Raw genomic sequence first — 17,427 nt, forward strand, 5'->3', positions numbered from 1 at the left:
CTGTTTTTCCATTATTTGCCGCTAGAGGGCTTTGAGTGCAGCTGTTTTTCCCTTATTTGCGCTAGAGGGCGTTAAGGGTCGCTGTTTTCCCTCATTCGCCGCTAGAGGGCGTTGAGTGTCGCTGTTTTTCCCTCATTTGCCGCTAGAGGGTAGTGAGTGGCGGCGCTCGATGGTGCTGCTGAAGTTTCCAAGATGTCGTCGCTGGAGCAGAGACTCTCCCGAATCGAGGAGAAACTCAAGCAGGAAAATAAAGAAGCTCGCAAACGAATCGACCTGAACATCGACGTGAGCCCGCACCGGTCGCGTCCCAGGCCAAGTGAGTGTGTGTGAATGAAGCGATGCTTGATTGATGATGAAGGGGGAGGGATGAATCACAGGCTACATGAAATAAACAAACAAACCGATCAAATCCTGACACTTCACTCACGTTCAGTCTAATGGACCCCCGTTAAAGGTATAGCGGAGGCTGGTTATCCGGGTTTGTCCGCCAGACTGTTTTTAAATTGTATTTCTAGAAGTAAAATTTAAAACAAATAAAAAAAACATATGGCAGTTAGCTTGCTAGCATTAGCTTGGCGGCTAGCAGTGTTTAGCAGGCCATGATACTCATATATCAGTCTGTCTGTCTATTTGATACCCACATATCTGTCAATTCGTTTATCTCTTTTCGCCGTATGGTTGTTTTTAAGTCCATGCTTGTATTTCACATATCAGTCTTCACTTGGAAACACCATCATCATTTAGCTAGATAGATATGCTGTTACTGTTTGGTGTTGAAAAATCTTAACCATAGCAGATTTCCAGTGTCGTTATTGCCGGTTTGGTTGCTCTTTGGATCTTGTGTTTGGATTGTGCTGTCTTCACTTGGCCACTGTTGTAATGATTTCTATTGATGTAGGGATCATATTAAAGGTGCTCCATCACATAATTTAACTACACCTATTGCAGAAGAATGACCACAGGCCATTTAAGTGATTTGTTTTTAGTGTATTTTTAAGTGAACACTGAGCTGAAGTGTAAGATAGGAAGTTATTGGCCTGTCCTGCAATGAACACTGAGATCGACCAATGATGTGTTTTCATTGACCTACCAATATACAATACTAGATCTATCTTTAAGAAAATTCACTGTAATATATGTTTTACTTTTTGTTTGTCTGCTTTAAACACAAAGGAAGATATATTGAGAAATGTTTTAACCAAACCATTCGTGGACCCCATTTACTCCAATTCTTTTTTCCTACTATGGAAGTCAATGGGGTCCACGAATGGTTTTGTTTACAAAACTGAATCTGAAATGTGTCACATTATGAAAGTCACATTGGTGTTTCTTGTTTTTATGTGGTCACAGGCAGATATTTTGCCTAGTAAACTCTTAAAGGGATACTCCAGGCAAATATTAAAATTACCCCATGATTTATTCGCCCTCAAGCAATCCGAGATACCTATGTCCATCATCTTTTAAAACGAACACATTTGGAGTTATTTTAGTAAATATCCTTGCTCTTCCAAGTAGGGATGCATAATGATTAATCGTGATTAATCTATAGCAGAATAAAAGTTTTTGTTTACATATATGTGTGTGTGTGTGAACTGTGTAAAATAACTTTGTATAGATGAATGCACACGCATGCATGTATATATTTAAGAAATTTTTACATGTACATATAGTTTTGAATATTTATGTATAATTTATATTAGGGATGCACCGATAGGTTTTTTTGGGCCGATACCGATTTAAACAGACAACTTCTGGCCGATACCGATATTAAACACTTGTATACAATACTATACAGTTGGTCTATTAGCTAGTTTATTTCTGCATCAAATTATTTTTACTGAACATGGATTGGATCTAATTAACATTCAACTGACCAACATAATAAGAGAGACACAAATTAAGCTAAAACAAATATAATAAGACAGCATGACAACCTTCAAAGGTGGTTTTTGCTATTCAGCATTTATTTTATTAACAACATTAACTCATTTTTTACATATAATGGATTTCTTTATGCATTTAATTTATAAACAATTGGTATCGGCCTTTCTCATGCTATTGCCGATATGCTGATGGTTTCAAATTCATCAAAAATCGGCCGATAAATATCGGCGGCCGATACATCGGTGCCTCACTAATTTATATTAATATAAATACATATATAAATATGTTTTTTCTTTCCTTAAAATTATACATGCATGTGTGCATATTTATATATACATAATTATTTTTCACAGTTCACACACATATATAATGTAATCAAAAACTTTTATTCTGCTATCGATTATTCGCGATTAATCATTATGCATCCCTTTATAATGGTAGGAACAGGGATCAGGAAACATCTTCTGACTTTGAAGCCCAAAAAAGTGCATCCATCCTTTACAGAGATAATCCACATCGATTACCTGCAGAAGACCTTTATTAACCCCCTGAAGCCATGTGGATTACTTTTGTGAAGGATGAATGCACTTTTTGGGAGTTTAAAGTCAGAAGTTGTATTCTGATCCTTGTTGTCTACCATAATAAAGCTTGGAAGAGCAAAGACATTTTCTACAGTAACTTCAAATGTGTTCGTCTGAAAGATGTTGGATTGCTTGAGGGTGAGTGAATCATGGGGTAATTTGATATTTGGCTGGGGTATCCCTTTAAAGGGGACATTTCACAAGACTTTTTTAAGATGTCAAATAAATCTTCGTTGGCCCCAGAGCATGTATGTGAAGTTGTAGCTCAAAATATCATATAGGTAATCTATTTTAGCATGTTCAAATTGCCACTTTGTATGTGTGAGCAAAAATGTGCCGTTTTTGGGTTTGTCCTTTAAAATGCAAGTGAGCTGATCTCTGCACTAAATGGCAGTGCTGTGGTTGGTTAGTGCAGATTAAGTGGCAGTATTATCCCTTTCTGACATCACAAGGGGAGCCAGATTTCAATGATCTTTTTTTCACATGTTTGCAAAGAATGGTTTACCAAAACTAAGTAACTGGGTTGATCTTTTTCACATATTCTAGGTTGATAGAAGAACTGGGGACCCAATTATAGCACTTATACATGGAAAAAGTCTTTCATGATATGTCCCCTTTAAGAGCATGAACTGGGAAAGTGAAATCAGTCTGGTTGCGTGTTGACTTTCACACCGGATAATCCAGATTAAACACTTCTGGTGGAAGCTATAGTAATCTTTAATTAACAGTAGTAACAAAAACATTACATATTTATAGGTTGCCTGCAAGTTTGTGTGTGTCAGAATGGATATACCATTGGAGTGGTACATGAGGAAGGAAGCGGTGAATCCTGTTGGTGTGTGTGGGGTGTTTTAGTAATGAGTGTGTGTGTATTTTTTTTCTCCTGTATCTAGTCATCGTGATCCAGCTAAGTCCAGCTCCAGCCCCCTCCCAACGCGCAGGTACCATCATCACTACATCACGCTGCATCTCTTTCTCTCTGTCTCTCTCTCTCTCTCTCTCTCTCTCTCTCTCTCTCTCTCTCTCTCTCTCTCTCTCTCTCTTTATCTCTGTCTCTCGCAGGTTACATTTAATGTATCATTTGCATCTCTCCGTCTCTTTTGCTTTTTCTCTGTCTCTGCTATTGTCCTCCTACTCTTAATACTCTACCACCCATCACAAAGATATTTAAAGGGGTTGTTAAATCTTTACATCTCTCATAATTCCACACACCATAACGTCATTATAGGATTAGTCAATTTTCTTAAAAAAAAAATCCAGATAATTTACTCACCACCATGTCATTCAAAATGTTGATGTCTTTCTTTGTTCAGTCGAGAAGAAATTAAGTTTTTTGAGGAAAACATTCCAGGATTTTTCTCTTTTTAGTGGACTTTAATGGACCCCAACACTTAACTCAACACTTAACAGTTTTTTTCAACTGAGTTTTAAAGGACTCTAAACGATCCTAAACAAGGCATAAGGGTCTTATCTAGTGAAACGATTGTCATTTTTGACAAGAAAAATAAAAAATATGCACTTTTAAACCACAACTTCTCGTCTATCTCCGGTCCTTTGACGCGCCATCGTGACCTCACGTAATTGCGTAGTGACATAGGAAGGTCGCGTGTTACATATATGAAACACACATTTGTGAACCATTTTAAACAATAAACTGACACAAAGACATTAATAAGTATCATTCCACATACAACAACGTCAGAACAGTCCTCTTTTTTCACACTTGTAAACACTGGGGCGTAGTTTCGCTTTCGTCATCCGTGACCTCTTGACGTGATGACGTATTGATGACGTGAGGTCGCGCTGGTGCATCACAGGACCGGAGAAAGACGAGAAGTTGTGGTTTAAAAGTGCATATTTGTTTTGTCAAAAATGACAATAGTTTTGCTAGATAAGACCCTTATGCCTCGTTTGAGATCGTTTAGAGTCCTTTAAACTCCTTTGAAACAGCAATTTTAAACTGCAATAAAACTGTTAAGTATTGGGGTCCATTAAAGTCCATTAAAATGAGAAAAATCCTGGAATGTTTTCCTCAAAAAACACAATTTCTTCTTGACTGAACAAAGAAAGACATCAACATTTTTTTTTAAGAAAATGGACTAATCCTTAAAGCTTCTCCTTGGTTATTGTTTTTGTGTAATAGCGACCTCTAACGGTGTAAGATCTACATATTGTGGCTTTAAAATTGTTCTGAGGCACATTTAGTGCAGATTTTGTGGATCAGGATATCACAACCTATATTAGACTCTAATTTTATCTAATGGCTGAATTAGATGACTGTCTATTCCTTTCTTACTTTATCTTTATATACAACCCATCCTTTTTCATTCATTCCATCCTTTCTCTCATTTAACCATTCGGAACCTCCTCTTCAGAGCAGCGAGTGTGTGTTGTGATTGTGTGAAGGATTAACTTGTTTTACTGGAAGATCAGACATTGTGCATGTTTTGGCTATAACCGCACGGCACGATTGTGAAGAAATGCACCCATAAACAATCCGACGGGATGTTGTGCGTTCAGTAACTCTTCGGTTTCAGCTTGTCTACATCTTTTCTTTGTGCCTCTGTCTCAGCCCTCTCTGTTCTGTCTGGGAGAAAAAGTTTCTGTCTTTTGCACAGATGTGGATTATGGCCATGCAGGCGTTTGTGTGTGCCAAACGGGTGTCCGTATGCTGTATGTGTGTGGCCGAAATGCCTAATCTCACTGACTAACCCAAACTAACTGATTCTCTCCCATGAACAGGTTTTCCAGAGGAAGAATCAGAAGTTGAATGGCGTTTATTTAACTCCTTTATATTCATTACAATATTTACAGGGCTTGTTAGTAAGCTCATAAACGGCGTCATTTTTTGGATGTGTGGTCCAAAAACTGAAGTTTGTAGCGCTGAAAAAAATGTTTTTGTCTTGCACGGTTTGGTCCCGATGGTGACCACTGCTTATCTCTCGAGACTTTGCCCCGGTGCATGCTGGGAATGCTAACACTAACTGGCTGTTTTTTATTTAGCAGACTCAATGTGATTTCTGCGTATGAGTGTCTGATCTTAGCATGTCAGTCCATGGTATAACTTGGGTATCTTTAATATTGACTTAGATCATGTCAGATCAAAACTTTGATGCTTCCTATCTCATAATTAGATATAGCATAAATTTAAAAAAAATTCTGTTGTAATGTGGCTCAGTCCTCTCCAAGTTTTGGGAGAACCACAAGCATCATTTTGCTGAAAAGGGGTCAACAGAGAGGTACTTTTATAAAAAGTTGTGAATTTACCTAATTGTTATTATTGTAAATTATTGAATAGATTGTAGTAGAGTTCTCATAGCCTTTCACAACTAAAGGCCCTGATCCAAACTTGGTGTCTAACTATCATCCAATCTTAAGAACAAAGGACTGAGTCTGGATCAGATATTGCGGGCCTCCAGACCTGATGGAGACATGGGATACTTCATTTGAAATCCTTACTGTTCCCAGTTATGACTGTCGATCGACAGTAACTGACTTTTTGCCTGCCTTCCTTCCTGTAACATTTGCTCTTTATCTACAGCTCTGCAGTTACCGCTGGCCAATGATGGAAGTCGCTCATCCTCCTCAGAAAGTTCTCCTCAACACCCCTCGTACCCCAGCAGACCCCGACAAATGCTCACGCTTCCCACCCCACCATACTGCCTACAGAAGAGCCTTGAAAAGTATGACACACACACACACGAATAAATGAATTAATAAAAATATATATATATAAAAATTGACACAAAACTGAGAAATTATTAAATATGTGATATGTAAATATATATATATATATATATATATATATATATATATATATATATATATATATATATATATATATATATATATATATATATATATACATATCACATATTTAATAATTTCTCAGTTTTGTGTCAATTTTTTTTTTCAATTTTTATGTAAATGAAATATAATAATTTTGACCCTGGACCACAAACCAGTCATGGTCAATTATTTTGAAATTGAGATGTGTACATCCTCAAAGCTGAATAAATAAGTTTTCCATTAATGTATGGTTTGTTATATTAGGACAATATTTGGACAAGATACAGCTATTTGAATTTCTTGAATCTAAGGGGGCAAAACATTTAAATATTAAGAAAATCACCTTTCAAGTACATTTTATTTCCATATTAGTCCTTAGCAACAAATATTACTAATGATAAATAATATCGTTATATATTTACAGTAGGAAATTTACAAAATATTTTTATGGAACATGATCTTTACTTAATATCCTAATGATTTGTGGCATAAAATAGATAATTTTGACCTATTGGCTATTGCTACAAATATACCCATGACTGGTTTTGTGGTCCAACAGCCAAAATTCTTCTTAGCTGCAATTTTGTCTCAAATTCAAGCTTATTAATTAATAATAAAATTAATAATATTTTGTAGTCTTAAAGGAAAACAGCACTGTTTTTCAATATTTTACTATGTTCTTACCTCAGCTTAGACAGATTAATACATTCCTATCTTTTTCAATGCTTGCACTTAATCTTTGTGCAACGCATCGTTAATGTATTAGCATTTAGCCTAGCCCCATTCAATCCTTAGGATCCAAACAGGGATGAATTTAGAAGCCACCAAACACTTCCATGTTTTCCCTATTTAAAGACATGAGTAGTTACACGAGTAGGTATGGTGGCACAAAATAAAAAGTGGCAATTTTTTTTAAGTGGTTAAAAAATGAGAACTATATTGTATGGCGGAAGAGCACTTCGACCTCAGGCGCAGTAATATTGACAGAAGTTTGAGCGAGAAGGGGAGTTGTCTGGAGTGATGATGTTACTGTTGCAAACTAAGTGCTCTTCCGCCATATAATATAGTTTCTTATTTTTTATCCGCTTAAACTCTTAAAATAGGGAAAACATGGAAGTGTTTAGTGGCTTCTAAATTCATACCTCTTTGGAGCCATAGGAATGAATGGGGCTAGGCTAAATGCTAACACATTCACGACGCGCTATACAAAGATTAAGTGCATGCATTGAAAAAAGATAGGGATGTATTCATTTGTCTAAGTTGAGGTAAGAAAATAGTAAAATATTGAAACACGGTGGTGTTTTCCTTTAAATTGTATCAACATCAAGTGCACCGCACAGCTACAAAATTGAAACGATGACATTTTAAAGATTGTAGCCATTACAAGAAAGCTATATTAACAAAATCACGTATTTTAATCCTCAGTGCTGAAATCGATCAGAAGCTGCAGGAGATAATGAAACAAACTGGTTACCTGAAGATTGACGGACAGGTAAGATTCACCATTCATAGCGGCCTTTTTTTTGTAGGTTATGCTGATATTGAATTCTGAAAGTATCAAACTTTGTATGTGTGTTATCCAGCGTTACCCAGCAGAGGTGACGGATCTGATCAGTGAGGGCGAGATCGGCAGTGGAACCTGTGGGCAGGTCTTCAAAGTTCGCTTTAAAAAGACTGCCCATGTCATCGCTGTCAAGGTGAGTTTAGCTTGAGCAATTCTGCATTATTCATCATTTTAAAAAAAGTTTGAGAACCACGGCTTTAAAGGTTTAATTGGATATTCGTGAATTAAACAATGCGATTTGTATTTCTTTTTTAAGATAGAAGTTTGTGCATCCAAATGTTCCTCTACTTGCATTTCCTTGTAATTACAGAGACATTAAAACAGCAGTTAAGCTGTGGAGTAATTACTTTAACTAATAACATCACTGCTGTTTGAGTACATTTCTTATCTTCCACTGTAATGTTTCTCTACAGCAAATGAGAAGGACGGGTAATAAAGACGAGAATAAGAGAATCCTCATGGATCTTGATGTTGTATTAAAGAGTCATGACTGTCCATACATCATCCAGTGTTATGGAGCTATAGTCACTAATGTAAGGATCTCTCTCTCACACACACTTATAATTTGTTTATCTCATTTTCAATGCTTTGTCCACCTACAATAGTATTGTGCATCAATAATCATATGCTTGGAAAGAAATTAAACGTGGACACCTATGATCTATTGGGAATGTATTTAAATATAATTCAATGTCTTTAGTTCTGTTTAGCTGCTAATGCACCTTAATTTTCCACTGGGGATCAATAACGTATCTATCTATGTATCCTATCTATCACTTGTTCTGTAGACGGATGTGTTCATAGCCATGGAGTTAATGGGGACATGCGCAGAAAAGCTAAAGAAGAGGATCCAAGGGCCCATACCAGAGGCTATTCTGGGAAAGATGACTGTGGCTGTAAGACTTCCTTTACATTTGCCTGTTTTAACTTGATACTTTATGCTCTTGTGTATTTATTGTCCCATAAATCATGTTCGCCAAAAGGGTTGGTGGTTATTTTTTCATGCTTCATGCATTCTTCTGCGTCTGTCTTGATTCCTCTTGTGTTTAGATCGTGAACGCTCTGCTGTACCTAAAAGAGAAACACGGTGTGATTCATCGAGACGTGAAGCCTTCAAATATCTTGTTGGATGACAAAGGCCAAATCAAACTGTGTGATTTTGGCATTAGCGGGCGATTGGTGGATTCTAAAGCCAAGACTCGCAGTGCCGGGTGTGCTGCGTACATGGCGGTAAGTTCGCATATAAACATGGGGGATTTTGAAAAGCAGCTATGTAAGGAGAAATAACTGCATTTTCCACCTTTTTTCTGCTGAAAAGATGTTTTTAGGCAACATTCTTTAATTCCTGTGGGATAATATGAATCATCTAGTGTTTGCTGTTGTTTTAAAGGCAGACATAGCAAATATTAAGTCTTTCCCCACCAGCGTTTTCTTTTATTTTTTATGAAGTTGACAGTCTTTTTTATGAATTTCACAAAAGTTTAATGCCTTCCAGAAAATGTTTTCTATAAATATATAAACATACAAGATCTCAAATGAAAGAACAGACCCTCTGATAAAAAAACAACAACATTTCATTCTATCTTTATTTGTTCTCTTTTATCACCTCTCAAATATGGGAACGTTTTTGTGAATGACTTTTGATAGAAATCAGATTCAGAGCGATCCTCAAAACTTACACGGACATACAGCTGTTTGCCCTATGGCGATACTTCCGCGTTTTATAAGTTGTGGAAGAGTGCCACCTGGTGGATAATAGCAGTATTGCGGAAAGCTGGAAATACTTGTCATTGGCAGGGAAGCGTTTTCTCTTAATTGACGAGTTAACTCGTCAATGGCGGGGAAAGAGTTAAGGTGCATTAGCAGTGTTCCAAAGGTAGAACAATATTGTACCGTGTAAATCATTGTCTTCTGTGTGTTTCTCAGCCTGAGAGAATAGACCCTCCAGACCCCAGTAAGCCAGACTATGACATCAGAGCTGACGTCTGGAGTCTCGGTATTTCTCTGGTGAGTTCCTCCATCACTGTGTTGACACCCTTTTCTGGGCTCCTTTCGGTTTGCCAGAGGGGGGTTTCATCCTTTGACATTTTTGAATATGACAACACCTCTTCTTCTTTGGGTGACTCCTCTCCCGGGGGCTCATGGGATAGTAAAGGGTCCATCGAGTGCACCCTCCAAATCTTGCTATTTGTAGTAGGTCATCCGGGTAATTTTCGCCTCAAAGTACTATGAATTTGGACATACTACTCGCCTCGCTTTTCTGCTACTTTATAATAAAGATGTTGGCGGTTTTTGGATGCAACATAACTTCCTGAATTCCTGTAAATTATTTGTATTTCTTCCCTGCCTATAGGTGGAGCTAGCCACTGGACAGTTTCCTTATAAGAACTGCAAGACAGACTTTGAGGTTCTGACCAAAGTTCTTCAAGAGGACCCACCGGTCCTTCCTCTTGGCATGGGCTTTTCTCCAGACTTTCAGTCCTTCGTTAAAGACTGGTACACCTTCCATCACATAGTTACTGCGTATTGTAGAAATATCTATTGCTTGTTTACATATTTACAGATCTAATCCCTCTGTGTTTTACAGTCTCACAAAGGATCACAGAAAAAGGCCAAAATACCACAAGCTGCTTGTAAGTATCTCATGCAACTCTCTTTATGTAGTGTTGTTTGAACATTCAGTCAAATACTTCAAATAAACTTATATACAACCGTAATTTGCATACAATTTATATCAACCGGTATGCAACCCTGGACAACAAAATCAATCATAAGTCCCACGGATATACACTCACCTCAAGGGTTATTAGGAACACCTGTTCAATTTCTCATTAATGCAATTATCTAATCAACCAATCACATGGCAGTTGCTTTAATGGATTTAGGGGTGTGGTCCTGGTCAAGTCAATCTCCTGGGGGCGTATTACAGAAACATTCTATCTTAGGTCTTAACTTAAGATATGATGTGTTAAGTTAAGATTTTTCACAAATTCATATTACAGAAGCAAATCTTAAATTGATTTAGGATTCTCATCTTATTTCACCAAATCTTATCTCATCTCTAGTTAGGAAATCCCAAATCGCTTAATCATGTTCGGCTATCAACTGTCATGTCTGTTACCAAGCAACCAGCAATGCGTGAGCTGCTGCTACAGTAAACAAAAGAATTGTCCTTTTAATTTCAATGGACCAGAAAAATACATTTTATTAAATTCATAGTAATCATAGTCTGTGTCTTTCTGTATTAGTGTTTTAGCACATCATCTATCAGTTACCATTCAATTTAAACATTTAGCAAATGTGACTTACAAAAATTAAAAAAATTATTCTTCCTAAGTGCTAGGATACTATTGTACATTTCAATATTTGATAGAGACATGACAAGAAATAGATGCTGAGTCAAGTGTGTACTGTATTCTCCCGCAGCTCTATCATAATGTGATTGTTTCAGCTGGCTCTCATTTAAGTTTTAAGTTAGGACACCTGTGAGGTTACCCTAAAGTTAAGACTGTTTTTAGGATGTTTTGTCAAGTTAGGATGCTTCTGTAATACCACTTTCCTATCTGCAGTTAAGATAAGATAATGCATTTAGGAACATCATTCTGTAATAGCTTTTGTCTTAAATGAGGTCCTAACTGAAATTACCATGGTTACCAAACAGTTAAGATAAGATTTTAAAGTTAGGACTTTTCTGTAATACGCCCCCTGAACTCTAAACTGAATGTCAGAATGGGAAAGAAAGGTGAATTAAGCAATTTTGAGCGTGGCATGGTTGTTGGTGCCAGACGGGCCGGTCTGAGTATTTCACAATCTGCTCAGTTACTTGAATTTTCAGGAACAATGATTTCTAGGGTTTATAAAGAATGGTGTGAAAAGGGAAAAACATCCAGTATGCACAGTCCTGTGGGTGAAAATGCCTTGTTGATGCTAGAGGTCAAAGGAGAATGGCCCGACTGAAGCTGAAGCTCAAGCTGAAAGAAGAGCAACCGAGGTATGCAGCAAAGCATTTGTGAAGCCACAACACGCACAACCTTGAGGCGGATGGGCTACAACAGTAGAAGACCCCACCGGGTACCAATCATCTCCATTATAAATAGAAAAAGACCCTACAATTTGCACAAGCTCACCAAAATTGGACAGTTGAAGACTGGAAAAATTTTGCCAGGTCTGGGCATCATTTAAATGCCATGGCCTACCTGAGCATTGTTTCTGACCATGTCCATCCCTTTATGACCACCATGTACCCACCATCTGATGGCTACTTCCAGCAGGATAATGCACCATGTCACAAAGCTCAAATCATTTCAAATTGGTTTCTTGAACATGACAATGAGTTCACTGTACTAAAATGACCTCACAGTCACCAGATCTCAACCCAATAGAGCACCAACTGCAAGATGCTATCCTATCAATATGGGCCAACATTTCTAAAGAATGCTTTCAGCAAATGTTGAATCAAAGAATCAGTTCTGATGGCGAAAGGGGAGCAAACACAGTAATTAGTATAGTGTTCCTAATAATCCTTTAGGTTGAGTGTATTTGTAGCAATAGCCAACAATAATTTATCTTTAATCATTTATTTATTTAAACCAACAATTAGGATATTAAATATCAATGAAGATATTTTGTAAATTTCCTTCCGTAAATGTATCAAAAATGTATTTATTATTAGTAATATGCGTTGCTGAGGACTTTTTAAACAATTAGACAATTTTAAAGGCAATTTTTTTCAATATTTTCTTTTTTTGCACCCTCATATTTTAATGGTAGTATCTCAGGCCAAATATTGTCTTATTCTCATATACATCAATGGAAAATGTATTTATTCCGCTTTAAGATCAAAAATTGACCCTTATGACACTGTAAGTTTGTTATATACTCAACATATTTTAAAAAGGGTATGTTATGCAACTAAAATAGTGTACAGGTTTGTTATAGTATTAGCCGATTATCGACTGATGATAATCTCCAAAAAGTCAATAATAGCAGATTAATTGGGTCGAAATAATGATCCATCACAAATTAATTTTCATGATCTGTTTTTCTCCTATTATAATGGCCTTATTTTTGTCATAGGAACACAGTTTTATCAGACGCTATGAGGTATCGGAAGTAGACGTGGCGGGCTGGTTCCAGACGGTGATGGAGCGCACCGAGTCTCCACGCAGCAGCCAGTGCTTCAGTCATCACCAGCTTCACTCTCTCTTCAGCAGGTAGCCAGACGGAGAGAGACAGAGAGAGAATGATGCAATATTGCGAGGTTGATTTAGAGACATGGACGGACAGGTTATAAATGTAAATTTCGGAATGGAAGGAGCATTGAAAATGGACAGATTGTAAAAGACGAAATCACTGAAACGAAAGAATGTTCGTTTGGGAGTTTGACCGATCGACAGACAATCCTGAGCAGGTTCCATGTAAATTTGAAATCCGTTCGTGTTTCGTCGTCCTCCTCATCCACCCATCGAACAGGATGGAACGTTACAGGTCGCAGTTACTCACACACTCACTGTGACACGCACACACATATGCACGTTTACAGTTAAGCACTGGTTCACTAAACCTACAAGCATTTACCGCTGTACTACGTTTAGTATTCCTCACTGCACACGATATGATTTCTTTACGTCTGCACAGAGGATCCGCTTAATCCGTTCCCTTCACTTTAATATCAGCACGTTATAAAGTCCTCCGTAGCCCCTTACTCAGGGACTGAACAGAGTAGTCGAACAACACTGTGCAATGGTGTGAGTGTGTGCGTGTTTGTGTGTGTGTGTGTTATCCGTTTATCTGTCCTGTCTCTCAGTATGTGGCGCGTCTTCACATTTCTATATATATATACACTCATGATATGTTTTATAGAATTGTTGTTTTCGTGCTAGAAAGCGGTGTCAGATATTTCACTAACAGTGTCAAGTATTTAAAAAATGAGTGATTTTTAGAGGCAGAATGTTTATTTTTTATTTTTAGAGTAGCTACTAAAATAAGTTTGGTCTGGAATTATCTTTAGCAAGATAGATTTCCTAGATAAGATAGTAATATGAAGATGAATGCATATAAAGATAATACTAGTGGTCGACTGATATATTTATACATGGAGCAGGTTTGCCACTGGCTGATACTATGTTGATTGTAGATAATCATTTAAAGGGGACAGAGAATGAAAAAACATTTTTACCTTGTCTTTGTTGAATAATGGTAGTCTACCCACATTCACGAACATACAAAAAGTGCTAGACATGCTAAACATCTCAGTCTCATAGAAATTCCTCTTTTAGAAATGTCAGCCAGAAAACGGCCCAATCTGAAAAACTGATGCTTATGACATCACAGGCATCTAACTGCCCCTCCACTTTAAAATAATTGGCTACATTTTTTGAGTGGCAGCAAAGTCAGCCAATCAGTAATGAGATTGCAAGTTAAGCCAGTAGGGGGAGCCAAATAGGTGCAAAACCACTTGTTTAAAATCCCCCACCCTAATAGAGCTATCTGAGAGAGGTTTTTAGGAAGCTTCTAAGGCATTACAGACTCAAACAAAAATTTTTTGTCTACATGTCACATCACAGAACAAGGATAAATACCCCGTTCAATCATTATGTCACCTTTAAATGTATAATGTGGGATTTTAGCAGCATCTAGTGGTTAGATTGCGAATTCCAACAGACCTTAATTTCGAAACGCAATGAAAAGTTACGGTAGATGCCACAGAACAAACGTGTCGTCATCTGAGACAACGTAGGGATGAAACGCGCTCTGTAAGACAGTTTGTCCGTTTAGGGCTACTGTAGAAACATGACCGCGACTTTCATGTAAGGGGACCAGCAGTGTTTGTAGATAAAAACGGCTCGTACTAAGGTAATAAAAACAAACAGTTAATTTTGTGAGATTAACCACTGATAATATAGTTTTTAATATAGTTTTATATTGCATTTTTGTCAAGAGATCCTTATAAAAGTTACACAATGCACCTTAAAGCTGCAATATGTATTGTCGTTTTTTGCCATCTCTGTTTGAAATATAAAATTGCAATTTATTTGCAGTTTTCTTCTTTATATGTGTTAGGGTCAAATGATGTCAAAGTGACGTTACCTGCAAAATGTAGCTCACATTTTAAAAAATAGAATTTTTTTAGGTATTTGTCCAATAATATATTGTTTATTTTTAATTGATAAAGCTTCCTTTTTAAACTTAATTAGTCAATTTACAAGATTTTCCTTTTTTTTTCCAAATTAATTTGCCCCTTTTTTCCACCCTTTTCCTTGCCCAATAACTTTGTTTTTAACTAAAAAAGCTACAGTTTTCAGTTTTAATATTTCTGCGAGATAAAGGTTACTTAATTTGAATAAATTACTCAAAATTCTTTAAAACATATTTATAAACAAAAAAAATTGCAATGTCCATTGACAAGATTTTCCTTTTATTAATTTTCTAAATTATTTTGCCAATTTTTTCCCCTCCCTTTTACTCGCCCAATAATTGTTTTTAAATTAAAAAGCTACAGTTTTCAGTTTTAATATTTCTGCGAGATAAAGGTTACTAAATTTGAATAAATTACTCAAAATTCTTTAAAACATATTTATAAACAAAAAAAATTGCAATGTGCCTTGACAAGATTTTCCTTTTATTAATTTTCTAGATTATTTTGCCAATTTTTTTCCCCTCCGTTTTATTCGCCCAATAATTGTTTTTGTTTTTAAATTAAAAAGCTACAGTTTGCAGTTTTAATATTTCTGCGAGATAAAGGTTACTAAATTTGAATAAATTACTCAAAATTCTTTAAAACATATATTTATAAACAAACAAATTGCAATGTCCATTGGCAAGATTTTCCTTTTTATTAATTTTCTAAATTATTTTGCCAAATTTTCCCCCTACCCTTTTACTCACCCAATTATAATTGTTTTTGTTTTTAAATTAAAAAGATACAGTTTGCAGTTTTAATATTTCTGCGAGATGTAGGTTACTAAATTTGAATAAATTACTCAAAATTCTTTAAAACATATATTTATAAACAAAAAATTGCAATGTCCATTGAAAATTTTTCCTTTTTTAATTTTCTAAATAATTTTTCAATTTTTTCACACTTTTCCTTTCAAAATAACTGTTTTAATATTTCTCCAAGATAAAGGTTACTAAATTTGAATAAATTACTCCAAATTCTTTAAAACATATATTTATAAACAAAAAAATATTTATAAACAAGATTTTCCTTTTTTTCTAAATTATTTTGCATATTTTTTTTCACCCTTTTACTTGCCCAATAACTGTTTTTGTTTTTAATCAAAAAAGCTACAGTTTGCAGTTTTAATATTTCTGCAAGATCTAAGTTACTAAATAAAAAAAATGTACTTAAAATGCTTTAAAACGTATTTAAAAACAAAATAAATAGCCAGACTCGTGTTGATCAGGGTGGCCCGATTTGCTTGCAAGCAGATTGGGAGGTGTAAGATTTACACAAAAAAAACATAATGTTTGATTATTCACCTTGATGTTTTAATTGCGATTATTATTGCGGTGTAAAACAATTACATTGATGTTTTAAAATGTTATATACATTCTAAACATTCAAAACTAAATAATTAATGTGAATCACAAATAATTATGGTAGTTATGTTAAAATCCAAAATTTATGGCTGTATTTGGAGCCTGAACAAATTGCCGAAACGCACACAAATGGACAGCTGTATTTGTATTTGGTTCACCCATAATTGTAATCCGATTAGTTTTTAATTGTAAAGTCGATTATCTGTGCATTCCTAACATCTGCTGTTATCAGCCAGTGGACAATATCAGCACATAATCGCTCTGGTCAGTTATCAATCACTAGGAAAAAAACACAAAAAAATAGTCCAGCTTGTGTGAAGTTGCACACAATGTACACCTCAGGTGGATTAGTTTTAGAAATATTAAGAAAGTTTTAGCTGTGTTCTAGTCTTCGAATATATAAAGTTTCAAAAGAAAAGCAGAGAGAAGAGAAGTTGTCATGGTCATTTTTATCTATCTGAGAGAGACAAGCATAGCAGTTTTCAATGATGTGAGTTGAGAGAGCAATTGTTGAATGTTTCCTCCATTTAAAAAAAAAAAACAAGAACATTTTTGCTGTGATTCACTTTGTGTTCATAAACCCAGACAAACTTATCATTTCATTCAGGTCCCATGAGCATTTGAGTTCCCACAAACCAAAGCTTGTTTTTCCAGATAAAACGTTTGGACACAGCACTGCTTTGTTCTCAGTGGATTTCAGCATTTCTGCTCGTGGGTCACGCTGAAGGTTTTCAGCAAATTTCACAACCAAAGCCACTAAATAAGCCAAATCACTGCTAGACTGAGTGCAGAAGTGTGTGCGAAAAATATGCATGAAGAACCGGTAAGAGAGAATCTGAGGGTAATGGGATGTTGTTTTTGGAAAGTTAGAGCAATGGTAAAGGATGTTTTGTGGTAATGCTAAGTGAAGAAAGGACTAAAGAAAGTATGAATGAAAGACTTCAGTTAAGTCCTATTTAAAGTATTGGCTTATTTTGGTGCGTTTTATTTTTTTTAAGGACGGGCAATGAAAGATTTTTTTCATAGATCGCTGTATTGTGAGCTAGCTGGATGTTGCATAAAAGC

The 17,427-nt window shown here is 36.0% G+C and overlaps 1 protein-coding gene across 2 annotated transcripts; it reads left to right on the plus strand.

Annotated features, from left to right (window-relative positions):
* The first annotated feature begins 162 nt into the window (after positions 1–162).
* map2k7 (mitogen-activated protein kinase kinase 7) lies at positions 163–15,288 on the plus strand. 2 transcript variants are annotated; one of them, XM_065295469.2, is made up of 12 exons: positions 163–316; positions 3,359–3,406; positions 6,007–6,148; positions 7,680–7,746; positions 7,838–7,951; positions 8,232–8,351; positions 8,607–8,714; positions 8,869–9,048; positions 9,745–9,825; positions 10,172–10,314; positions 10,406–10,451; positions 12,895–15,288. In XM_065295469.2, exons 1-12 carry the CDS (start codon positions 193–195, stop codon positions 13,033–13,035), a joined length of 1,314 nt encoding a protein of 437 aa, XP_065151541.1. In that variant the 5' UTR covers positions 163–192; the 3' UTR covers positions 13,036–15,288. The 2 variants fall into 2 exon arrangements, with proteins under 2 accessions (XP_065151541.1, XP_065151542.1); XM_065295470.2 differs by lacking the exon at positions 3,359–3,406 and having other exon boundaries at positions 12,895–15,287.
* Positions 15,289–17,427: the final 2,139 nt, after the last annotated feature.

Source organism: Paramisgurnus dabryanus, chromosome 4 (genome assembly GCF_030506205.2).
Source record: "Paramisgurnus dabryanus chromosome 4, PD_genome_1.1, whole genome shotgun sequence".
Classification (NCBI taxonomy): domain Eukaryota; kingdom Metazoa; phylum Chordata; class Actinopteri; order Cypriniformes; family Cobitidae; genus Paramisgurnus; species Paramisgurnus dabryanus.